Raw genomic sequence first — 26,423 nt, 5'->3', positions numbered from 1 at the left:
AGCCCAAGGCTGCAGCCCCCACACTGGCAGAGGCCATAAATGCGCATGGGTGCAATGCAGGGGAGCTGCAGGCCCTTCCTGCAGAAACGCTGCACAGAACTCCCTGGCCCACTGCAGCCCGATGCCGTTTCAGTTATCTCGCCCCATTACGAGGCCAGCCCAAATCCTCAGCCTGCAGAAGTACAGCCCGTTCCCTTTCTGCCGTGGCGACCCCTCTCGTCTTTCTCCTGAGGCAAAAGAGACAGAGCGTCCATGCGCTCGTCCTCTCCGAGATAACTGCAAGATATCTTTTATTATCGGGAGCAATTATTATCAGGAGCAAATTTCTTTTAATCAATTCATGATGCTACCTCTGAATCTGACTGCAGGGTATACTCGATCATTAGTAATCGCTTTTGATGGCCTTGTTCTAATTCTGTCGGCACTATAATGCACTGTTCAGGCCATAAATTTCTATGCTATAATTGCCAGTAAAATTTAAATTACAAAGTGCACATAGGCCTACTTAATTTTGCTACAAACTTGACTAATGATTTTCAGCAAAACTTTTAAGACATGTAACTTCCTTCACCGACTTTTCTTGGTTATATGTTGCATTTCGTTGTTCTTTCCCAAAACATCACGCCTTGTAGCATTTAAAACCAAGGTTTCAGTCATGATAAGAAGGGAACTGGTATCCATAGTTTATTCTCACAGGGACAGGTATAAGACCTGTGGAAAAGAAAACCATTTTCTTTTGTTTTTTCATTCACAGATTTATTTGCGAGAAGACTGACAGGGCAGAAAATGAAGGCATTACAGCTTTCATCGCCCGTAGGAGATCATCTCAGTCTGCTTACAGTTTTATCAAGTAAGATAGCCTGGCAGATTCAGCTTCAGGATGCACAAAGTGCACAGTCTGCTTTATCAGATGAAAGAAATATCAGCTACCTGAATGTTGCACTGCCATGCTTAAATGCTGTGCCATGCTTAAATAGAATACTATTTATAATTGTGTGTGTGTGTTTGTGTGTGGCTGTTTGTTTCTGAGCATGACTCCCAAAATAGCAGAGGCATTCATAAATGCAGATTTATGCCCTCATTAAACCAGTCTCATTACAATGTGTGCATTCACTGTTTTTTGTGAAGATGGAAATTGATATGTGTAGAGTGCAAAGCCACCTTCAGCCCTGAAGGGATGACGGAACTATTACTATTATTGCTGCTGTAAGCTTAACTGCATCCTCTGTGGAATGAGACGTGTGTGTGTGTGTGTGTGTGTGTGTGTGTGTGTGTGTGTGTGAGAGTGTGTGCATGTGTCTGCATCTGCATATGGATGTGCTTGTGCATGTGTATATGTCTGTGTATGTATATGTCTGGGGACATAGTGGGGAGTGAGTGTGAGTGTGAGTGTGTGTGTGTGTGTGTGTGTGTGTGTGTGTGTGTGTGTGTGTGTGTGTGTATGTGTGTGTGTGTGTGTGTGTGTGGTCACTTTGGAAGTGTTCCTACACGTTCACCTTGTGTGGGAAATGACATCCCCCCCGGCTGGCAGTCAGACACAGGTGATCCATTTCTGACACCACCCCGCCCGCTTCCCGGCAGGGCCCTGCAATGACAGCTCCATAAATCACACGCGCCCTACCCTAAACACACCAAATGCTTTTGTTTTATTGTGTCTGCAAATGAATGCTAATTATATTTTATTATTGCTCTAACCTTACTCACCCTACTTTTGAATGATGTACACAGCCATAAAAAAAACCTGCAACACTGCTTAACCCATAAGAAACACTCCAGGGATTTTTTGGCCAATGAAATTAAAATAGTTAAAGGTACAGCGTGAATATAGCAGCTATCAATCAAATATTTGACTCTTCTTTCCAGTGAATTAAGTGAAATATGTCAAGAGACTGAGCCCAGTTCAAAAATACAAAAGCCCACAAAATCCATGGCAGCCATGACTGCATATCAGAGAAGATTGAGCCAGACTACTACATCTGTAATACCCAGAGAAGGGTATTAGATGTGTTGTTCTTGTTTATTTTCCCATCATTCATTGGTATTGAAGTTCCTGTCCGCTCAAATTAAAGGGGCTCCCGTGGCTACATGCAAGTCAGATTGTGCTTCGCACCCTGCTCCCCTTGCGAAATCAAAATGGAGCTCTGCTTAAAAGCCTTCCTCAGCTACAAAACGCAGGATGAATGAGCGCGTCCCTCTCCATCCTATCTCTTGGGATGGGTGGAAAGAATGAACATCTAATTTGGGCCCACCACATCATTTCCCATAAACTCTGTTATGTATAATTAATCTAGAGTTTTCATTACTCACTGCACAGAAAATCAATAGCTACAATTAAATCTCTCTCAAAAGCTGCTGCCTTAACAAAGTTTTATCACATCTAATTTATTAATGGGGTGGGTGGGTGGGGGGGGGGGGGTATGAACAAGGTTCTTTATGACTGCACTGCTAACGTTCAAAGCTACATGCAAATCGCAATCCACCCAGAGCGCTTGGGAGAGCATAGGTCTATGCACATTAATAATAAATACAACTTAAATGAAAATTAAATCTCTGCAGAGGAAAGTTTTGATTCAAACCCTTCATCTCAGTGTGGGCAAGCATGACATATGCAAAATTGTTCCTGTAAACCTGCTGTAAGATTACACCCTCATAGCAGTGGTTATGGCTCCTTGCACCGTAAAATGCCGTGTTTGAATAATTTTAACGAAACGCTTCACCCAGCCTTGGCACTCCCCTTGATGAGAAAGGCTGGAAAGAAATGACCTTGAGAAGTGTAAACAGGCTAGGTTTGTTTATTTTGGAGAGTGGTTGCTGTTTTTTTAGTTGTCCCTGCAGGCTTGTGAGGCAGACGTTAGCAATGCAGCACAGACAACATGTTGGGCCTCCTGACCCCGGCGACCCCCGGCTCTGGCACCCGCCTCCACAGCAGCCTGACTGCACGCACAGGAACAGCGGGTCCATGTTTTAAGGTCAGCACCGCACCCGATAAGGCCCATTGTGTTTCTCTATTCGAGCTCTACCTTTCTGGGGGTGTGACCTGTGGAGGGGTGAAATCTCTCAGGAAGCAGGCTGCTCTGACCCCCCCACACGGGGGGAACAACGTATGCGCATCTTTTTGCGCTGGGGTGAGAGAACGTCTGGGGGGAAAAAGAACAGGAGGATGGAAAAAAAAAAAGCCACACTTATATGGTTCCCACTGTATGATTTCAGACAGTCTAAATACTCTCTGATACACATCGCACTCAGCGCTGGTCTTTTTCAGCCGAGGAAAGGGCTGTGGGAAATGGCCTGGCCACCAATTGTTCCTGAGCAGGGGGAAAGCCAGACCCAAACAATGTCTGCCTAACTGTTTGGCCTCAGCAGAAAAATAATAAATTGCAAATATATTTAGATCCTAATCCTTGCAAAATGGACACGGTGCCGAATGCAGGCAGAGAGCCCCATGCTGGCTGTGTCTGTGTCTGCTCTCTGCGTCTGCCGTCTGCGTCTGGTCGCTGCTCCTGGCAAACCCCCCTCCAGCCAGACAGCGTAAATAATTTCACAATACTGCACATCCCCAAAAAATATCATGTAAACTGTTTCTTCACATCAGACGCAACACTCAAAAGTAGGCGCTCCCAGGCCTGGTTCCGCTCCTGGGCCAGGTGGAGAGCTCGTGTGTGGCGACGTCTTCTTCTTCTCAGGAAGAGCCAGCCGTCCCGTACCTCCTGACCAACACCTAAACACGTCAGCGAGCCTTTCTGAATTGCTCTGCCATCCGTCACTGATGTGGGGTGGGGGTGGGGAGGTGTGTGGCTTGAGTCCAGCACTGTTCCGAAGCCCTTGAGCAAGGAATGTCAATGAAATCTTCCATTTCGCATGTAGCCTGTCTTATGTGCTCTATTCGTTTCAACATGCATTAACAACACTTTCTGCAAATGTTCAGCGGGGGGGGGGGGGGAGGGGGGGGGGGGGGGGGGGGTTGGGGTCCTGACACTCACCTGGACGCTGTTGAGGAGGAACTATGGGAAGGTCTGTGTATTCCTAAATGGCCACGATCATCAAATTGCACTTCCACACTTAGAGCTGTGTACTGCAGGAAATTTCAGGAGTGGTGCCATGGGCTTGTCAGCAAGGCAGTTATCGGACTCCCCTCCCAGTATGAAGGAAGATGCCAAATGGCATCCCAAAAAATCCCCCTAACCCAGACAAGTCTTCATAAGTGAAAAAGACTAATGGTGACAGAAGGTTTTGTGGAGGATGCCACAAACTGCAACTGCAAAATCACTACAACTACAAAATCACTCAAAGGGACAGAAGACACAGCATATGAGGGTGGAAGGAGGCTTGAGAAAGTTACAAAAGGAGGCTGGAAAGCTTCCCTAGTCCAATTTATATTCGTACACAAGCATGTGAATATAGGACATCTCACTGATCCTGTGTAATCCTGTGTTCTGTTGTTCCTATTTGTCACTATAGGGAGAATTTTTCACACACCATACACATCTGCCTCCACAAACAGCAAAGCCCCAAACTTTGCAGAGATTACTGGCGCCTTGCCAATAACAGTCAAAGTCCTCTTCCAGGAACTGATGATGGAAATGCTTCAGGGCTCCTGGCCAGTTTATGGTAATGACTCTTGCACTCAATCAAAGGCTGGAGGAAGAGATTCTCCCCCTGTTGGTGAGGGCCCAGTTTGGGCAACCTAGTCCTTTCAGCCAAAGAGTTCCTCAGTAAACAGGAGCCAGGCAGAGAACAAACCAGCTTGGATTTCCCAGTATTCTTTTGTCATGTGAAGTGTGGAATTCAGTCTTTAGAACTGGCTCGATAGGAATGGGTGGAGCTGACAGGAAGGGACAGAGATGATGCATGCACTGTGGATATGACCAGGTGATGGCAAAAGTGTGTGAGAGCAAGTTTCTCATTGTAAGGCAACCCATACCCTAAAAAAATATGATATCCTGGGACACAAAAGCGTTTTCAAAGAGTTTTTCCCGGCACTTCCCAGCAGCCCACAGAGAGCAAGTGATTGAGGGTCTTCCACTGCTGTTATTTAGCCACATGGCAGAGCTAATTTCCAGTAATCTGAAACAATTCAAAGGCATCATGCCGCTGTTCCAGATAATCGCTCCAGCATCATCTCACAGCAAAGTGTGTGTGTTTCACTCTGAAAACGGGCTACAGAGAGAAAAGAACAACATGTCAAAATGTAAAATAAGAGGCGGCTCACATGCTTCAATCACCTTAATGTGGTCTCATTCCACGACAAACAAGATACCGGCACATGAGCGTCCTACTGCCTGCCGCTCCTCACCCTTAACTGGAAAGATAAATAGACACGTCATGCTCCCACCAGAGCAAGCCTCCTGGAGTCCCGGAAAAACTAGCCTGCGGCTCTGCTAACTGGGTTAGCTATCCTCGCAGGTGCCATTCCGAGTCGAGAGGATGGCTTCAGGGGTCACAATTACAGGGTCAGCCTGCACCTCCTGTCTGACAGACCTCTACATCATCAAGCGTGTTCACCTCCCCCTCCCCCCTCCCAACCCATCAGAGTCAGACTCCCGTGACTTCCTCTCCATCTTCCCTGCACTCACCGGATTGCCTGCTGTGGGCTGCCTTCGTGTCTGTGCCGGGACAGCTGGCAAGCGCGTGAGCGATGGAGCGTCTTCACGCTCGTGACCAGCTGTGGCCCACTGCGTCGTCCCGGCACTCTGCCAGCATGTCTGGCATAGCCAACAATGATCTGTGTCAGTCTGGCACAGCTGACGGCCAAAAGGGTGGCCTGTGCAACTTTCAGCAATGTTCAGCAACCAAAATGGACTACTTTGCAGGACACTTTGAGATAACTTTCACAATGTGTTTGAGAACTTCACACAAAAGCTGAATTGGTTTCCAAAAAGGGAGGTGCCCATCACTGGTAAGCCACCCTACAAATTGCCGGCAGTGCATGCCTGTATGTGGCCTCCAACGCAGTGGAAGCACTGATACGAGATGCTGAAGACAATAAATTAAGTATAACCCGTTACAGTACACCTGGCTAACATTAACACTCAAATAGGCGTCAGAGGCGTCTATTGTAGATGTGGCCTATATAGCCATATAGTCATGTGCCCCATCTAATCATTCACAAATGAATCCACCTGATCAATCTGTTCTTCCTTTTTCAATTTACACACCCCACTACTGAAAGCACCACAGTATGGCTACAGGGCATTTGAGGATTCCAACAGCACTGTGTTGAATTACATTTTTATTTTTAATGGGAAAAAATTTAATAGGTGTAGAATTCAATTTAATTTAATTTAATAGGTGTAAAAATTAATAAAAAAAATGTAATAAAACCGATATTGTAAATCAATTTTAAGTCTAATTGAATTTCAGAGGTGATCCCATGTGTAACGTTGACAAACCTGCTTAAGACAATATTGTTGATGTTCGGTCTAACGAAGCAGAGCGTTAATCACAGACTTCAGGGCCAGGACAGAAGACTTGGCAAAACAACCCAAAGGTTTACAGCTTTTACAGGCTGAGGTGACACTAGGGTGAGGACGGGAGCTGCTGAATAAGACAATGCTCTTTTCCACATGATTTTACCTCTTAAAGTCCAGCAAACTACTTGATGGAACCCCCTCACCTACTGATCTGTCAGTGTGACTTGGTTTGAGGAAGTGCCCAATAACTCCACACACAGCCACAGCTACGCTTGAAACAGTATGTGCTACTCGATAACTGCTAAGAAACAAAGGGAGGTTACACAGACAGAACCAACAGGCACTCCTACAGGAGCGGTGGCTCAATGACGGCTTTAGAACCAAGTGAAGGGAAGTGGCAAGTCTTTCACCATAAAAAGGAATGTAGCGCTGGCCAGAAAAATGCCTATGGATTATAGTCTGATTTGCACTCTCCAGATATCTCTTGTTTTCACCACTTCGTCTGAGGGATGCTAAGACAAAGATTTAGTGGATTAACTATGGAGCTTTGGATTGGGAAGTAGCCAATGGGAATTTGTGAGAACATGAGACCATAAGCTAATGCCTTTTACATTTCAGATCAGAGTGATTAAACAAAAATATCAACAGGGACAGAAGATAAAAACACCCCACATGTGCCATTTCCAGGTTTCATCATTTTTGTGTTGTTTACTTGTGGTTGTTGCTTTTTCAGTAAAACACTAATGAAATTACGTGCCCACACAACAGATAATGTGCATGATTTATGTCATAACCAACAGTAGTACAAAAAAAAGTGTGGGATTTTGGAATACCCAGAGTGTCATACGTGCTCAATAGCAATGCGCTGGTAAATTGAGGAACCCCGATTTTCTTTTTTTGAAAACTCTGTGGTTTGTTAGGGTTTAATGACTGAAATTTACCAGAAGTTTGTGACACAGACCCAGCGGGGGTTCCCCCCGATAAAGCGCTCCCAGACGCCAGGCAGACAGGCTGCCAGTGCCTCGTGTCCAGGGGCTCGGTGCGGCCGTCATATGCTCTTGTGGTTGAGGAGGGAAAAGTTCATGAAGCATTTGCCTGCCGGCGAGACGTTAATCTGACCTTTGCATGAAAAGCATGAGCATGGGGTTCTCGGAAAAACACTCAAAGCCCCTGCAGGGGGGCTGTGCTCAACCTGCCTGCGATTCTGTTCCCCACCATATAGAAGCAAAACTAAATCCCTCTGTGATCTGCCTTCACCTTGGGAAGGACATGTTGCTCATTATGTTGCATGCTTATGTTATATTACACCATACATTTGCACATTTATACAGATGGATATTTAGTGATGCTAATCAATTAAGTGGCTTGTTTCAGTTGTTCAGTTGTTACAGCAATGCCACACACAGAATTCAAACCTGCAACACTCTAGTCCTGACTACTGCACCACACTGCCACCCCATGGTACACCGAATTGCATTTTTTTTTATTTCTTGGTCTGCTAATATTCAGAGCGCTATGTAATTAGTCATGGTATTGATTAAATAACAAAAACATCACAAAATACAAAACAGTATACCTACTGAATAAGTAGGTACTTTTGTCTGCTAAAAAAACACTTAAAGAGAAAACTTACATTGTTAAGAAAATATAATAAAATATACTTCCCAGAAATCATTACGTCACATTTATTCATAATTAGGTTTTTGAAAATCCTCCTCTGGCATGGATTGCAATAACAAAACCCTTCTGTTGAGTTTTACGAGGTTCTGGCACTTATGGGGGGGGGGGGGGGTTGACCAAGCAGAAATCACGCTAAGTCACTAAGATCCTCTGCTTTTCATTTGTGAACTGCATTCTTGAGTTCAAACAACAAATGTTTGCTTGGACTGAGGTCTGGAGATTGAGATGGCAAGTTCAGAACATTTGTTTTGCGCCCATTTCATTGCAGATGTGGACAAGTGCTTCGGACTTCATTTATGTAGAAACACTGATGGGCATGTCCAAAAAGCTAAATACTCACTTCATAAGACCATAAAGCATGGTTCCAAAGTCAAGTCACACCTTTTCATGGTTTTCCTTCAGAAGTGGTTTCTTCCTTGCAGTTAGGCCATGAATGACACATTCATGCAGTAAATGTCAAATGCTATTTCATGACACTCTCTATCCTGAAAATGCCAGTGTTTTTGGAGATCCTCAAAAGTTGCCTTTAGATTCATGGTCGCCTCTTTCATCTCACAGCTCACAGCAGCAAGATATACTGGTTCTTCCTAGCAGGGATGCTACTGGACCAGTAGCCTGAAATGCCAGTGGAAAGAGTGGAGAGCCTGCTGACCTTAACAGTGATGCTGCTACTAATGAATTTATTCTGTGTGGTCTCTCTTTATACACCCCAGGAAAACAAGTAACCTGTGGATGCCTCTCCATAGTTCCAGATGTGTTCCCTCAACCTCCAAAAAGTGCTTTTTGTCAGAATTTATTGAAAAGGTTATTTATGGGCATGAATGTAACTCTGAATGTAACATATCATAACTCAGTTTTTTTAGATTAAAATTCATTATTTGCGAACAATATTAGTTTGCTCTATGTCCTGCTATTAAGATTAAAAGCTAACATTTAAAAATAAAATATTTGGTTTGTATTTAATTAAGGGTATCAGTAGCAAGTAAATATGGAGGGCACTATATTGTGTATTATACAACCCATTCACACGCAGATCCCTATGTCTACAGTGTCTGCATGTGTGTGTGTGCATTTGTATGCACTCACGCACACGTGTGTGTATGCACATATACGTGTGTGCATATGTGCACATGTATGCATGCGCCTGCATATTTGTCATGAAGTGTAATGGAATGACTGGAATGAGTCCATCCATGAACAGTGATGTTACAGATAAGCTTGGAGAGAAAGGTGCACTGAAGGAGAGCTCAGTCACAGCACTGCTGGCCCACAGAGTCTGCAGCAGGGAGACTGTAAAGAGCCACTGTAAACACTCTCTGTGATGCTTCCATGCCTCTAAAATTATCCTTTACTTCATGTAAATTCCTCTAAATTACGCAAGTTTTCATACGCATATCTGTAAAAACTCTCCATGTGAGCCAGTCGGGGTCACCCCACTCTGTCCCCAAAAACAAGTTTTGCGTACGTCACACCCGCTCTGCCCGCCGTGAAGGTCAGGACATTAAGACAAAGTGGGCAGAGCTTAATAGAGTTCTCTCCCAATAAAGAGGGGTTTGAGGACAGAGGAGCGCCCTGAAACGGCGATAAGTATGAGCTGAATGACTGATCGTCTGTCCCGGGCCGCGGAGAGAATGGGCTGCAGTTTCGCCTGGGAACAAAGAGCGCTCTATCTGACAGGCCTCCAAATGTCAGGCCTGATGTCACTGTTACCTCAAGAGCAAATTAAAACTGAGAATCCCAATATTTTCTGACGGAGAAGGGACACACAAGGCCTTTGCTCTGAGGAGAGGGCTAAATGGGTTATTTTATCAGGCGGCGGGCTTTCCCTTCTGATGGAGACACAGCGCGGGGGGTGAGAAGGAGGTCTCCCGCGCTCTCTACGTGATGCTGGTGGCATGCCAGACTCCGGCAGTCTGACATGGTGCCGCTGTTCACTAGCACCTAGAACATGCTTTCCTGTCACACATTTGGAACCATTACAGTTGAAGCAAATATCTTTTAACTGGATGGAAGTGTGACATATCAGCAAATCTCTTTCATATAATGCAGCACATTTTAAATTGCAGATCTGAGATACTTTAATCTAGGTTCCCAATGTTCAGATACTGCAAAATGAATGCTTTTACAATCCAAAGTACTTACAATAATTGACATTGAAAAATTTAAGTATTCCTCATTCACAAGCTAGTGTGAGCAGTGGTGCAGTGCTGAGCTCAGACAGAAAGCTGCCATATGGAAGCATTACCGGAATGGCTCCTGCAAAAGACCGCCTTGTTAGGCTCCACATTTAAGTGAAAAACAAACATCACATCCATACAGCTAGACTTGGCCCATCTGGAACTGTGGGGTCTGCCTATCAGCCCAGAGGTCATTTTGTAATGAAAAACATGCTGCCGGCATGTGATTGGCTGACTCCGGCATGTGACTACTGCAGCCAACCAATGGCTCAAGAGTTAAAGTTGCTGGGGGACAGGGAAGTTTTGGGAGGGCCCAGGCAGACCTGCAGACCCTTGAGTGCTCAGAATCTCTGCCCCAGGTGGCATGATGAAGAAACCATGCTGAAGAAACCACATCGAGCAAGAAGGGGCAAACAAATGACTGCTGAAAAACATCCTTTCATTCCAGTTGAAGTTAATTAAAGACATAAGGCATGGAAGGAAACAGCTTAACATGCATGATTATAATTATTAGCACTGTTGTTTTTAAATATGCTGTGCAAGCACAATAATCTGTGCCATAATCTAAAATACTGTACTTCATCATCAAGGACTGTCGGACACGTCCTTCTCACAGCTTCTTGAGCTGACTCTACGCAACACGTCTGATATACGAGGAAACAGGCCTCAGCTGGTAATGCTGTGGGCAAAGCCTCCTTAAATCGTGACGACACAATAAAAAACAAACAAGCATAGGATAAAAATCCCCTCTCGTTTACCCCCAATCTGGGCAAAGCCCTGCAAAAAAACACAGGGGTTGATCTGGCTTCGCGTCAACGCCTCGAGTCGCTGAGAGGTAATGGGCTAAAGCCCACACCACCATCTGGCAGGGGTTCAAATGCCATCAGGGCACAAACATATTTACAGCTGATGACGCTCAGTGCTGTGGATGTTTTGGTGCATCGGTTTTGGTCTTTCCACAAACATCAACAGTATCTGCATCCATCTGTAACCTGTATTAGGCAGTGAAAAAATGAATGCGGCTATGTCAAAGACCACTCTGAGATCTCTGAGGAACCCTGACATAATAGAGTACCGAGGTGGGTATGTCATCACTGGCTCTTCGCTGATGTCGTAAGAAAATTCCCTATGGACAACTACAATGGACTTCGCACACTATCCATCTTTACTCAAGTTCAGATTCATTTCAGGAGCTGGGAATTTCCTGAATTAACCTGTTCGGTGTGAGGATATATTTGGACTCATCAAATGCTTCTATATTTTCCAAAAATGTTAAGATTTAAGACTTGTACTTTGGTTTTGTAGTCCACTTTTCGACATATCCAGTACAGCAATGCGGTGGGAACGTCCTGACATATCAGATACCACCATCTCATCCGGACATTCTGGGATCTTTGGTTTAGAAAACCGTTGGCTCTGAACCCAGCTACTGTTTGCTAGTGGAAGTGTCAAGGGTAGCAAAGATGACAACAGTTGGTAGTTAGCTAGCTAACAAAATTGTAATCATTATAAAATGGTTGAGTGCTTTGTCCCAGACTGCAGCTACCGTACATATGCGAATGACTACAAATTTTTCAGGTTTCCAAAATGCCCCATGGCATAGTCTTACATTATGGAAACCGTGAAGGTTATCTCTGTAAGCACACCATCAGAGAGACGTCTATCAAATGTAGCTAACTGAATGTGAATTTTCACTCAAGTCGAGTGCCCAAATCTACACGGGTAAGCAGAATGATTTTTTTGCTTAAACATCAAGGTGTTTCTGACTCTGTAGATACGTCTCAAAGGCTTCAAGCGTTTTTCATCATTCAAAATCGTGGGCTAACAATCAGTCCACTTAGCAAGCTCAATGGGTGATGATATGGTAGCCTGACTTTGCTAGCTAGATAGCTGGTTAGCTATGCTACCTAACGTTACACTGGCCTACACTCACTGACACCCTGTAGGTCTTATCCCTCATGCTCGCCTTGACCAAACCGGTGATATGGCCCTCAAAACAACTGAATTCCTTCACATGCCCTGATTTATAATGGTTTTCGCCCCGCTGAAAACGTCTGGTCTCATCCTTGAAGAAGAGGAGAATATGGCTAAGAGACACCATTGCTGCTAACGATGAGCTTGCTATTGCTGATAGCAATGACTGCTAAAGAGTCAAGACGAGCTTGCAAGTTAGCTGCTATAGCTATAGCTGATAGCGATGATTAGCCACACTCTAGCTAGGAAGGCCGGAGAGCGGGAATGAGAAAGCGCCATGGTTTCATGGGACGTGTAGTTTTTAGCCTGTGGTTGTACTAGCATATAAGAATTCAAGAATTCATACAAAAATTCAATTATGTAAAATTTAGCTTGAAACAATTAAAATAAACAATATAAGTTGCAAGTTGGGATCACAATATATAATCCGGAAATCGATGGTAAACCATAAATCACTAGAAGTACTTTAAAAGTTAGTTTTAAAAAATGTCTGACTAAAATGAATGGGGAATTTCACTTCTGACACCAGTGTGACGTAGCCACCTTGGTACTCTATAGAGACAGAGCACATTTAGGCCACGCCCACACCATGGGGGAAAACAACACTGCACTTTCCATTGATTTGCACTGCACAGTTCTCTTTATTGTCTTAAAACTAAAATCGTAACCATGCCAAAAAGCTGTTGCGCGGTGGGTTGCACGGCAAATAAGATAATGAACCCTGATTTAAGCTTTTACAGGATTCCAAGGTGCAAAACAGAGCCAAAAAGATGTCATAGTTGACTTAAAGCTACTAAGACAGGAGGGCTCCCTAGCCACGGGGACCTAATGGGATCCCAATACTATTCACATCTATGTGTGAAGCAGAGATTTTGTGTCATGTCGGTCAAAAAGTTAATTAATTCTCTATCTGAGAATTTGTTGTTAAAAATTTGTATATGACTGAGTCCAAATCTCCAAATACATTAGTTTAGCTAGTGAGCTAGCTAGCTACGGTAGCTTGCTCTAGGTTAGCTAGCTACCAAAGTACTCAATCTATGGTCGATCTTCATGTTTGCAGGGACTAAATGGCTTATCCTCACCCGTTAGTCACTTTTAATAAAGCCTTCTAGGAAGTGCATGTGGAGAATAACATTGTAATCAGGGTCTGACATTAACATTTAGCTACCAGCCACTGCGGCTAGTTAACATTTGTCGTCAGCCATCATTTTGACCAGCCAAACTCTTTATGCCTCAAGTATAACTGCAAATTATATTTTATTTAGACTTGAGTATTTTATCTTACATGACAATATGGCAAGTTCATACGACAGTGATTCAGATTGATACAGAACAAGGGTAATGGTAGTTCTAATAATACGTAGCTTAATAGTAGGCTATAGACTTGAGCATTCTGATCATGACGTTAGCTAACATTAGCTATCGAGATGACAATATTGACTAGCTTAGCCTACCTGGTGATTCAATCAGGTAATGGTACACGTCAAAATAAGTGACGGCTGGCCACTCTATGGGGTCATATTTCCACACTGATTTTGGGATAGAAAAGAGTCCAATCAGACTTAGTTTCTCTATATATCTGGCCCTTTCTTTGGGCAGAAGGGTACTGACATAGGCTGGTGTTGACATTTTATGTTAAAGCTGTTTCAAGACACGGTGTCCCGCAATTTCCCATTTACTCCCTTTCAACTTCGTGGAATGTTTTCCCCCACGAGGGGCGTGGTTTTCCCTCCAATGACGCATTGCACTCTGTCTCTATTGTATCTGATGTATGACACACAACTATCTTCCCCTGTGTGGAACCTTATACCTTGGCCACTGTACTGTCCTTCTCTGTACTCTATGTAGGGGTATACTTAATATCCTTGTCATCTTTAAAATGTTAGTTTGCGTGTTGTGGCTGCTGGAGTCGGTGTGTATAAGATCCAAAAAAAAAAAAAAAAAAAACATGGAACAGTCACTCCAGAGTCTAAACCTCAGTGACAAGTCAGCTCAGGAGGTCAAAAGGTCAGGCCATAACCAGGGCCAAGGATGAGTGGCATATTGATTTACTTCCCTCCACACATCAGGCTGCATTAGGCTGTCTCCTACTCAGGGATTAAGAGAAATGGCTAAGAAGCTTTGCCCAGACATGATCCACCTCATAATCTTTCCATTTACGGTTAAGAAGAAATATTCATGCCAAGCTAAGTTTCTGAAGCTGAAATAGAAGTGTTGATATAAAACATATGTATAATACTTACTGTTCTGCCCATTCACGATCAGTGCGCTTACATATTGATCTGATAGGTTCACTTGTGCGTCATGGAGTTTGTGGAATACAGTTCATGTGAACACTTGCTTGTTCCTCAAGGAGGCCATGTGTGAGTTACCCTGGTAAGAGTCCACCACTTCACCAACTGCATGACAGGAAATTCCAGTCAGGTCGCAGCAGGGGTAGAGACAGGAGGGCCCCTGCTGATGGCAAATCGTTTGCCTCTCCTTGTCTCAATCAGAGAAAAAGCCACCGGCTGCCAGCCAGACTTAGTAGAGGGAGATTATTTCCTGCATAATTTTTCCCACTTGTGCCAAAAACCCAAATTTACACCTCAATACACTCGAGCAGCAGACAGTGCGTTTACATGCTGTGGGGTGAGTACCAGGCATTTTATGGTTGCTTGCCCTGTTTTGGGTTTTCATGATTCCTTTCCCTACTCAGGACCAGACCAAGGGCAGATAAGATAAGTCAAAAATACACACACATAGCAGGCAAGAGGGCGAATGGCCTACTACCATAAATACCCCTAAATCAGTGACCTCAGGTCACATACCTACTTAATATAAGCAACCATTGCTTTAAGATTGCAAGAAGTCACCTAAAACCCATTCAGATTCTTATAACGTCAAATGATTGACTGTTTGGATACACATTTGATTTTGCCAAATAAAGCGGAATTAGGGCGTGGTACGCCCGCTTTGTGTATTGGTAAGCATTAATCTGCCCCTCAGATGTAGAATCCTTGGCTAAATGGTGGCCACAGTCATGTTTGGTTTAATCAAAAGAGGTTCAGGTGCTAGATACTTATATTATAATCTTAAAGAAATTTGCCTTTTTGGCCAATCTTAAAATTACTTCAGTAACAGAAACATCCAGCTAGACCACAACTGCAGAGGGTTGCCTTCTCCACCCTCTCCCCTTCCTGAGCACAATCAGTGTGTGTGTGTGTGTGTGTATATCTACATGTTCGGATCACTTACCCTTTTATACCCCAAAGTTAATTGTACCCTCATGCCATGGGAAAAATGTTGGAAAATCCAATACCGTGTGATAACGTGTGCATTTCCCAATATAGCAGCAAAACCACCGTTTTACCAGTTCCTCTCAGCCAACTCTCTCTTCTCAACCCATGCGTATTATTGTTTGGTGTCATTGCAATGCTCATGAAGAGCTGAATGCAAAAACCATTATCTCAAAAATATACCTGGTATTTCCAGATGTTTGAATCGAAAGCACAAAATTAAGTCCTGAATGAACTTCCAGGCACTCCCCACCATAAAATTAATTATGCGTGGGTCAGAGAGGTGGAGAGAGCTTCTTCTTAAGTCAGGCCTAGAACAGGCCTCGTCGCTCAGTTTTTACCTACGCTCAGCCTTGATGTCAATTGCTCAGTCTTATGTTCAGCCAGTTCAGATAGATGCTCAGTCATCCGTTCAGTCATCTAGTCCGTGGCTCAGTTTCTCCTGCAACTTTCTGGATTTTTCCTTTTGGAGTTTTACTTCTATTGTGAGTGCTTCCTGTGTTCTTCCTTGGAGAGGTAAACAATTGGCCTGCGTAATTTTCTCTTCACGTATTCATTCATGCATTCCGTGCTGCATCCATGTTCTTGTTTTTTTAATGTCTTTATGTAATTTAGTGTCTGTAAAGGTAGTGGACCAGGTCTGTAGCCCAGACTCTGAATTCTGTCTTTGTCTTAGTGTAACTGCTCAATAAACCTTTTTAATTTATTACAGTTGTGATCGTACAATTCTGACAAGGGTTCATCCACAACAAATTCGTCAATTTAATTCATAATTAATATATTTAATAAGAGTTATTGAATTAAATCAATTCTTTTAATTATTTTACATGTTGGTTAAGTGAGGAGGTTTAGTAATTGGTGTCATTTGTGTTCGGTATTCAGAGTGCTGGATGATGAACAAGGGCATCAATTTCTAAGACCGCTGGGTTCAGACCATTTAATTTTTTCAATTCTCACTTCCCTGACAATGCTTGAGATTGAAAGGCTTGTTGCATTTGACATGACACAAAAAAAGCTTCAGTGTGAGAGAGTGGCATGCTCACCAGAGTGCAGACACTGACCTTTCTCATCTTTAACGACCCCAAACTCTCATTAACACTCACAAGGGAGGGTGTGATGCCTGTGACCAGACAGGAACCAAAATGGCTGAGGGAAAAAGTAAGGAACTGGGTCAGCTGTGTCCACACAGGCCCTGCCTGTGATGACAATGATCTTCTCCTTTAAGCAAATGACTGGCTGCAAAATCATTCAGCCAACAAAGTACAGCCACTGAATGGAAAATACTGAAAAGCAAGCACTGGGTATCCTGAAATAACTGCAGGAACCCTACCTGTGTCTCAGGGAGTTCTCTCCTAATTTTCTGACTAACTGCTGCTGGGTGTAATTAACCTGCAATTATGCGGGGGGGAATTTGTATGGCGCTGTTGTACAAATCCACAGATTAAAGGTACAAGATCAAAGGGACTGAGGGGACCATCCCCGCGTTCGCCTCCCCTCTCCTGGGTATTGTGACGAGCCAACATGAAAAGGGAGGGCGACAGTGATGCCGCCTCGCTCAGTGGACCCGCCGGGGACTGCCAGAGCGCCTGCCATGGCTCCCCCACACGCAGTGCCAGTGTTTGGCTTTCTGATGACTGCAGCGGGAAATTCGTGTTTGGGTAATTGAATCCCACTCAATCCACAGGGGCGTGCACCCACCCCAAACCCCACTCCACCCCACCCCAAGTGCAATCATTTACCAACGTAAATGCTTGCTTGTTGAAGTCAGCGCGCGAATGAGGTGACCTCCTCGATACCTTGAAAATGCGGTATCTGAACACTGCTGAAGTACGGATGCGGAGCTGCGGTGTGCTTAATTTCCAGTTACCAAGACTCTCAGACGGACTGAAGGAATGTTTTTAAAGGAGAGGGCTGGCTCTCGTGCCCTTCAAGGAGGAAGTGGCGCTCGCTTTAAACGCAGCCTTTAAAAGAGACCATCGTCTCTTATCTGTCCAGCCGGCACAGTAATTGGAAATGACAGATCCATATAGGTACAAGGGCTCTGGATATATGAGCTCTGGTCAAAGTGGATGCCGGCAAAGTTCAAAGGCGTAACCCTGGCAGCCCTTCAGCGCTTTACACCTCCGAAAATATGAACACAATCACAAGCCAGCAGAGTGATAAATTGGGTTCCATACCTCAGTGATCATTTTATGCTTACATCCCCATATCTGCTGTGAAGCCTGTGGCGGGCAGGTCCCATGACCACATACAGAGGACACAAAAACCCAGCTGGGGGGGGCTCCCAGAAGACACTGCAGTGGGATGTGTGCTAACCTTACAGGTGAAGTCTCTCGAAACAAAGGAGGGCAAAAAATAAAACTTTTATTTACTTTTAAATTGGATTTAGAATTTACTGAATTTGAATTGTTTTTAAAAAGAAAAAAAACACCGCTGAGGGATTACAAGGTGTCTCGTGCGTCTGGCCTCTGGGGGGAGGCAAGGGGGGAAGATCAAAAAACACGAAGTTGCTAAAGGGAAAGACGGGTTCAATATCTTGTGTGGATGGTGTTACATCAAATGCATTTGACAAGGCTGATTGCTGAAATGAGAAAAACAAAGGGCAAGTCTGGCTCAGAGCAGGGCTCCCACAGCAAGGAGTTATAAAGAGGAACACTGAGGCCCGGAGGAACATGAGCAGATATACTGAGGCCTGGAGGAACATGAGGAACATGAGCAGATATACTGAGGCCTGGAGGAGGAACATGAGCAGATATACTGAGGCCTGGAGGAGGAACATGACCAAGAATTCTGAAGCCTGGAGGAAGAACATGAGCAGGAATACTGAAGCCTGGAGGAAAATGAGCAAGAATACAGTCGAGCCTTTAAGATCTGAACCTAAGAGTTGCAAACACCTTCAACGAAATGGTTTGAAACCAAATAATGAAGAAAAATTGGCAATTCAAAGTGATAACATAAATGAGTAACAATGTCAATGGAAACAAAACTGGAGAGAGGATCAGGACTTCAGCATCATGGTGATAGGAATTAGCGCCATAACAATAGAGCATAACACAGGGAGAGCCACCATTTCTGATTTAAAATGGACCAGGATAAAATCAAGCTTGAATCGTTCACATCGAAAATCTGAAGATGACAATTTTATCATCACCTTTGTCAGTGGCACAGCTGTCACAGAAAGGATAAAGCTTTTGTATGTGACAACAAACCCGCAGAGGGGCACAATTTAAGGCTATCATCATGTGGCTACAGGTGGCTAAAGAGAAATTTAGCCTAATTTGAATGGGTTGACTGATATTAATTAGGAAACACTGCAGGCTATAATATGGAGGCATGGTTTGTGCAGTAAGTTTTCATTCTGAATAGGCTACTGTTTTCTGACTGGCCTATCGCTGTTCCACAGTTGGGCATGCACACAAACATAGACAAATTAATCCAATGTTGGCAAGTTGGGTTCTCAAAGCCTATTTTTTTTATTTAAGTTTTTAATGATTTGCCAAATTTTGCATTTCATTCATTCATTTTATTTTAGGCTGCTAATCACTGAATGCTCTGTTTTCACATAGATAGTTTACAAGTAGGCTGCTCTGTGAACCCACTATTGCACATGCATGAGATTATAAACTGTAAAATGTTGTAATTAATGGGAAATGAATGCACTTTTAGTGTCATTCAGAGTTTCAAACAGAGATACAAATGAGCCCATGATCCCAACATGTTCAGACTTTCAAGGTCCTGCTGTACTGAGGTCTTTTAGCCCCACCTTCCCCCCATCCCCTCCCTGAGAGGACTGCAGGCTCCATAGAGAGAGGTTAAGAGTCTTGCAGGTGGTGACCCTCCCCTCGGGTTTACAGGGCTCCACTGTTCTGTTCTCAAAACACCGAGGTCACCGCTCTGCAAAGGAAACTGGCAATGAACGGGCTGTTCTTCCTGCACAAAGCCATGTTCTCTGCCCACAACTGGCAGGTCCTGACCTAAGCAGCACACCTGTCACACGTGCCAGACGGTGTGTGTGTGTTTTCAGTCAAAAAATAAAAATGACTGAGCTCTTTTCTTCAGCCCTCTTTTCTCTTTTTCTTCAGTTGATTTGAAAATTACCTTGAAAATTAAATTCCACTTCCCTGGAAGTGAATTCAGGCTTAGGTCACTAATAAGCGAATGCAATCTGACCTCAATAGAGCAAAAAGTCTGAAGTCGAATGCAGTCCCATGAAGCCTGTGAAAAGAGGCCAGGGAAAAACACAGACCATGAAGATCTGCATCTCACTGCAGCCATGAAGAACAATCCAAACCTCAATCACTAACCACTCCGTGACTGTGAGCCTACCAAGGATGGATTCTCAAGAGAAGATAAATATTAAGAGGCCTGTCAGTGCTTAGTGTTATACATTTTCATCTTCAGTGAAAGTCTACCTATCTCACTCCTTACCCATATGACACACACACACGCACAATATGTTTATATGATTTTAAATTGATTTTGGCATATTCCAATATATTTCTGCTTTGCATTAATATATTTTAAATGTATTTTCATTACATTCTTGGGATGAGCAACATATCTCTCAATATTGTTTATTTCATTTTCGTTTGGGTAAAGCCATGGATTACATCATGATATATGTCACTGCACATTTCTGCCACGTTTGCAGAAGCATATTGAACTGGTGAGATGATGCTCCATCCTCCACCCCTCACATCATTTGAGAGCAACACCAGACCACTTCCCAATAGGAGCTCTGAAAACAGATAGTAGCCTTCACCTTGCCCACAGACACCTGTCCCTGTAATGTGCTGCTGAAAACCTGCCCAGTAGTATCCCAGCAAATGGCGACCACACTTTTCATATTAATGACACACAGTAAGTCAGTGGAATTCATTAAGTCAAGAAAAGACACAATGGTTTAAGACAGATGATAAGAATCACATTATAAAGTGAACTGTTGCCTTCCGCAAGCTCCTTACACCATCATATTTCCCCATACTCTTAAAGCATGATCTGTAGTCTCTCAAAAGCCTGGCTATGGGTGCTGCTACACTCGTTAAGAGGCAACTGCACTTCATGTTTGAATTCATGGGAATCCAATTAAGGCTTGAAACACAGGGTGGCACCTATAATCTTGCAATGAAATCATCTGCGAAGCACACAGATTTGATGCTCCAAAACACAGACACACGTGGGTATATACATACAAACATACACACACACACACACACACACACACACACACACACGCATGCTCGCACTCACACTCACAAAGCACTTGGTCTGAAATTGCTACAATCAAATGCCCTGAGGGGCTCAGATTGTTTCAGTTTCAAAGTGGGGAACCTGGGGAGCGCAGACCGCCATGTCGACGGGGGGAGGCGAGAGAAATTGAATTCTCAGGTGAACGCTGAATATTTTATGAGCAGGTTTGAAAACGGCTTACCCAGTATTGATGGAAATGATTTCTATCAGTGGGTTTTTCCTAATCTTGGGCAAATCCAATCGTGCTCCCCCAAGCCGTTTTCCATTATCCTTCTTCTGACCCAACAGGCGCACCGAGTGACCTTCAAACGAAACATATAAATACTCGTCACAACACCTCAACGCAATACATTACCCACACCTAATGCAGCCTCCCCCAACCCCTCACCCCCTCCACCACCCCTGGCAACACTGTAGGAATGAGCAGAGAGGGATTATTTACATTGTTGCTGGACAAAGGGCTGAGATGCCTCCTTGGAAAAGTGGCAGGGATTTCTGTCTCAGGACTGACACAACCAACTGGAGCTTGCCAGACGGCGGTCTTTGTCAGGCCTGTCTGAGACAGCCCTGCTTTTACACACAGGCACTTACGTATGAGAGCACAGTTGTGACCAAACAAAGCACAGCATGCGAATGTATTCCTGTATCCATACGTCTTACTACACTGATAAACCGCAGAGAGGGAATGTCAGGTTGCCGTTTGGCCCTGTTTGGCAGGGGCCCCGTGACATGCACGGCACAGTGCTCAGCCAGGCCTTCATCATCTCGTCTGCTCTAACATCGAGCTCAGCGTGAGAGCACGGCCCAACAGGCTGTTAAAGCTCAGCCAGATGGAGACGGATTTAGCCCATTATAAATACTCTGCGCCTACCCAAACTGGCTGTGACGTGTAGCTCTGCATACAGGCATCCGTATGAGTGCTGCTGCTGGGAAATTTGCAGGAGGCGGGGCACCCAAACAGCATGCCTGAATCTTCATCAGAGAGGGACATGGAGCACCCCCTCCCGGGATCTTGTCCCCTAAAATCCGTTCCATTTCCTCAGGAGTACGTACAGTGCTACGGCAGTGAGGTGGGGGGGCTGCTACTCTCCCCTGCCCAAATCACATCTCATCCACATGAGACTCCCAGGTTCACTCCCAGGTCCATTTCAAAGGGTCAACTCAGACAATGAACACAGCTCTTGGGGGGTGAGCTAGTACCCCAAGCCCCAAATTCAATCCATGCATTCCAAAGGAGGTGTCCTGAGTTACAAACCTTTTTTTGCAGCATTCAGCCCAGGGTCTGTGTCACTGGCCGGTCTCAAAAGATGTGCTTACCGGAGCTGACCCAAAGCGGTAATTATTTTACAGTGATACGCAGAGGCGGGTGGGGGTGTGTGGTGTGTGTGTGTGGGGGGGGGGGTGACTGATAATGCCCCGGGGCCTGACCCCCTTCTTCCCTTATAAATTTAACAAGACGTAAACCAATTTCGATCTTATAGACCCATTACGCCACCAACTCCTTCTTCTGATATCGCAGCACGCAGGTGGGGGGCCACGAAAGGCAGAAAAAAGAACAAATGGGGGGGGTGGGGGGGGGGGGGGGGGCGTGGAGGGGGGATCTCATAAGTGCCAGGATCCTTTTTTTTCCTGTGGCTTTTTAATAAAGAAGCACTGAAGATGAATCCGATAACAAGACGGCTGATGCCCTTCATTGTGTCAAAAGTTCACATGGCTGCCCGATCCTGCCACTCACATCACAGGGAGAATTTAATTATATTCCTGCACCTTATGCATTCACAAGTATGTGCCGTGAACTAATAACATTTGCTAAATAATTCATACAGCCCATCTACATGCAAATAATTGGGTTAAAAAAATCTCAAGCTAGAGGTATAACAAGTAATTTTCTGATTCATTGGCTCAGTCAGAAGTCATAGATCTCAAAGTGTTGTGTTTCTCACCCACTCATCTCCCTTTCTTTAAAAAAAAATTAGAGATAAACAGGAAGAGCTCCTGAGACTGAGCCAACCTCTGCCCAACTGCATTTCCATTAATGTTTTATGCCCCAGACTGGGAGAGCGCGGTTCCACTCCGGAGAGCCTCAGACCGGGGGAGTAGTTTAAACGATGTGCCTGGGAAGAACACTGCACCAAGGTTCGTCTGTCATCTCTACCCCCCACCTCCCCTTTAAAACACCACGGTGTCATAAATCCACCAGATCTTCATTTCCTGCAAGGATATCTAGACAATCTCCACATAAACCAATGAGAATGAAATCTTCAGAGTGCTGCATCTGGTTAAACATTTCTTCATTTACATGTACATTTTTTCAGCATCAAGTTTTACAAAGCGGTACACGTTACACAACGTGCAGACAGTAACAACATATAAAAACGTCAACATTAAATCAAGAAAATTTTAAAAATGACAAAGTGTGAGTGACTGTGGGTAAGATGAGGCCTACAACCAACCAACATTAGTAGTGAGCACACACAAACACAGCTCTGCAGATACATGAGCAAACCAGGGCAGAAACACAGGTCAATCGGCCATTTGTCATGGGCACGGGAGGGGTTCTAACACTCAAATGCTCATCGTTCCACAGGTAAAAAGTACAAGGATATGAAAATCCACATCTTTAAAGGTTGTTTAGAGTCATTGCCCCTGGTTCTGTTTGTTATAAGACACCCCTTCTCTTGTGTAAAACTCCTAATATTGTATAAATTTTGTTTTCCCCACTTTATCAAAGCCAAAGCCAAAAGACTAAATAATGTAAACTGAAACTGTGCTACTCCAGCTATTATTACAAGCACACCGATTTTTCCCAGGAGCTGACAGGTGCTTTTTGTGTGACACTTGCAGTATTTACAAGTTTTTTCAGGTAAAGGTCGGTTTCCCCATCGCTGCATATCTTGGAACAGCCAGCACTCTGAAAAGCTGAAATCACATCGTTTTGTGTTTGGTGTCTGCTTTCATCCATGTACTTCTGCCAAAATGGAGACCTCTGTTTCTTATCTGAAAGTTCCTGAGATTCGAGGAAAAAACGTTTAGCTTCCCTAGCAAGAAAAAGCTGTTCGAGCCAAACCGGAATGGCGATTATGGGTAATAACTGCTGCAATAACGATGGTGAGATACAGGCTAGAGTAGAAGAGAGCTGCTCATGGATTGTGGCGTAACACCCTGCTTCTCAGACTGGGTCTATAACCGTGCATAGCAGCCCACCAGTGCCACACAGCTGGAGTGCTTCTGGACTGTGCTGGCGCCCTTGTTCCTGCCGGTTTCACCGAACGGCTGCCTTCAAGGCATCGATCCGATGGTGTGGCAAAAAAATCGATATGCCATCAGTCTGCCATGCCACTGCAGCAGACAGTCCTCACTGGTGGTCATGTTACATAAGGCCTTATACACAGGAATAACAGGAGGATAAGAGATTCCAACCAGCCATTTCACAAAGAGGACTGCTGCTCCGAGCTTGAATTTTGAAGCCCCTGCAGTGTGGTTGCTGTATAAATTACTGGGTTATCGCAATGTAAAACAGTCTGTGGTGAGTGTGTTATATCATCACAATCATTCTCTCGCCCTCAGAAACTCACTTTTGGATGAAGCTTCAGTGGGAAGTTTCTTTAATAAGGTTTCAGCAACTCTGCCTGCACATGCAGCATTTCGAGCGGAGGCATGGTAGTTTATTACGGTTTTAAAACCTGTATCCTACTGGTCCATTTTGCCTAGTCTAAGGTGGGGAAGCACCTCCTGGCTGCAGCATTCCTCCATGGTTTCAGAACAGATGGTTCCCCTAGTGCATGACCATGCTGACACATGGAACATTAGGCATAGGATATGAACCTAGGGCACAGGAGCTATTAGCACTGCATTAAAATATTTTACAAGCTCATTTACTAGCAGATAGTTAATTATAGCTCCCTGCAATCCTGAGTAACACCAGCTCAAAGGGTCAGGGTCTGTGTAGGGTCTGAGAGTCCTCTTTTCTCAGAGCTTCAACCCCCATCCCACCCCACGCTGTTGTTTTGCTCTTCTTGCTCACATTGGAAGAGTTTGGTGAACTGGGGGGTTGACAGGGGGCGAGAAACGAGGGGGGGGTGCATGCAGGCCAGTTGCCCTGTTTATGAGAGTGGAGCCAGTGGGAGGCCAAGTGGCAGTTCACCTTGAGAAATGTGATTAGAAAAGGTGGCAGTGATAGGGAAGGTCCCCACCACCCCCCTTCCCCCAAAACAACCGTGTCATCTCCACAATGAACAAACAAACATGGTGGTACGCTCCCTTACACTCACGTGGATGAGTGCACCATGAAAACAAAGGGATGCGTCTGCTTGCACGCAATACATACAATATAGAAATCACACAAGGAGGAGGACGCTCTCCACAACTCTGCACCCCCCCCCAAATTAACCCTGAGGTCCAGTGTTTTAAAGCTGGAAGCAGATTTTTTACACATACTGTTACAAGAGGCAATGAGGTAGGGAGAAGCAGGGGAAAAGACAAGACCCAAAAAGACCCAAAAAACTTGAAATAAAAAAATCTGACTGCAGGCTGAGGCTGCAGCCGAAGAAGCGCGTCCTGAGTTGCCTCCACACTGCTGGCAGAAGAGCTGAAGGTCAGGCCTGATATGCACGCTAGCGGAGGCCGCAGATCCTCATTAATCTTCCCTCTCTGCGAGAGTCTCCCCAGATCTCTGCAGGAGCGATAGGCCCCTCCAGGTCTGCTGCCGTTAACCCTTCGCGCCTCTGAGCCGGGAGGCGGGTTGCATTTGGCTGGATTGGTCTGTCTGTAAGCCGAGGAGAGTGGCGTGCGGACGTGTCCACGGAACTCTTGCATGGGGCCAGAGAGTGGATCCAATCCCATGCTGTGTGACCTCCTTGGGGGGGCTGTGACAAGTGCAGTCTGACTTCTGACTACGCTCCAGCCACCTCACACCTGGCCTTTAGGTGCACATAAACATATTATGTAAATTTCCAAATGATTAGTTATATTACTCAGAAATGGTTTCAATGTTACGAAAGCCATCTGGGATGAGGTGGAAATAAAACAGCTCAATCTTTTCAGCCCAATAAGTCCACCCAGCTAAACAGTAGTGATGCTTTTACTGAGAAAACACAAGATGTAACCAAACCAGCTCCCCAAGCCATTTAACTGTGACACAATTAGTCATTTGAAGTACACTGGGATGTGAGGCTCCCTTTGACACAGGACTAATAATGCTCTATCACAGCGGGTAAATGCACGCCAAGGCCTCAATTAACCAGACAGCCATTACTTCCTCAAAGCGCCTACGAGACCCTGAGGATCATTTTAGGCGTTTTCGATTCATGCTGGAGCGCCCGTCACAGCTGTGCTGTGCTCCAGAATGCACTGCCAGATTCGGAGGCGCCTGAAGCCACGGCTCATGGCTCTGGGACCATTTTCAACAGCTCACCCAACTCGCCCTAGTTTGGTCCAGTTTGTGGAGTGGCTCAGATCAGCGGGGGAGCATTTCTGAGACAGAACAGGCCTGATGCAGAAAGCTTTAGGGGATGGGGGGGCCCGGTACGCTCACGCTCCATGCGCCGGCTCAGTGAAAAGTAAGGAAAGGGAGAGGGCAGCGCACAAGGGGGACAAAGCGGAGGCTAAAAGGCTAACTGGAGCTGAAGGATAACGCCGAGCACAGCGGCCACACC

General features: G+C 44.9%; 1 protein-coding gene across 1 annotated transcript in view; it reads right to left on the bottom strand.

Annotated features, from left to right (window-relative positions):
* cdkal1 (CDK5 regulatory subunit associated protein 1-like 1) overlaps window positions 1-26,423 on the bottom strand; it is a 315,495-nt gene that overhangs the window by 194,010 nt on the left and 95,062 nt on the right. Inside the window, exon 7 of the mRNA XM_036537880.1 lies at window positions 20,951-21,071. Coding sequence (XP_036393773.1) covers window positions 20,951-21,071 — 121 coding nt within the window. The remainder of the gene's footprint in view (window positions 1-20,950; window positions 21,072-26,423) is intronic.

The sequence above is a fragment of the Megalops cyprinoides genome, chromosome 10 (genome assembly GCF_013368585.1).
Source record: "Megalops cyprinoides isolate fMegCyp1 chromosome 10, fMegCyp1.pri, whole genome shotgun sequence".
Classification (NCBI taxonomy): domain Eukaryota; kingdom Metazoa; phylum Chordata; class Actinopteri; order Elopiformes; family Megalopidae; genus Megalops; species Megalops cyprinoides.
The sequence above is the reverse complement of the archived record's forward strand: the minus strand, read 5'-3'. Positions and strand labels throughout refer to the sequence as shown.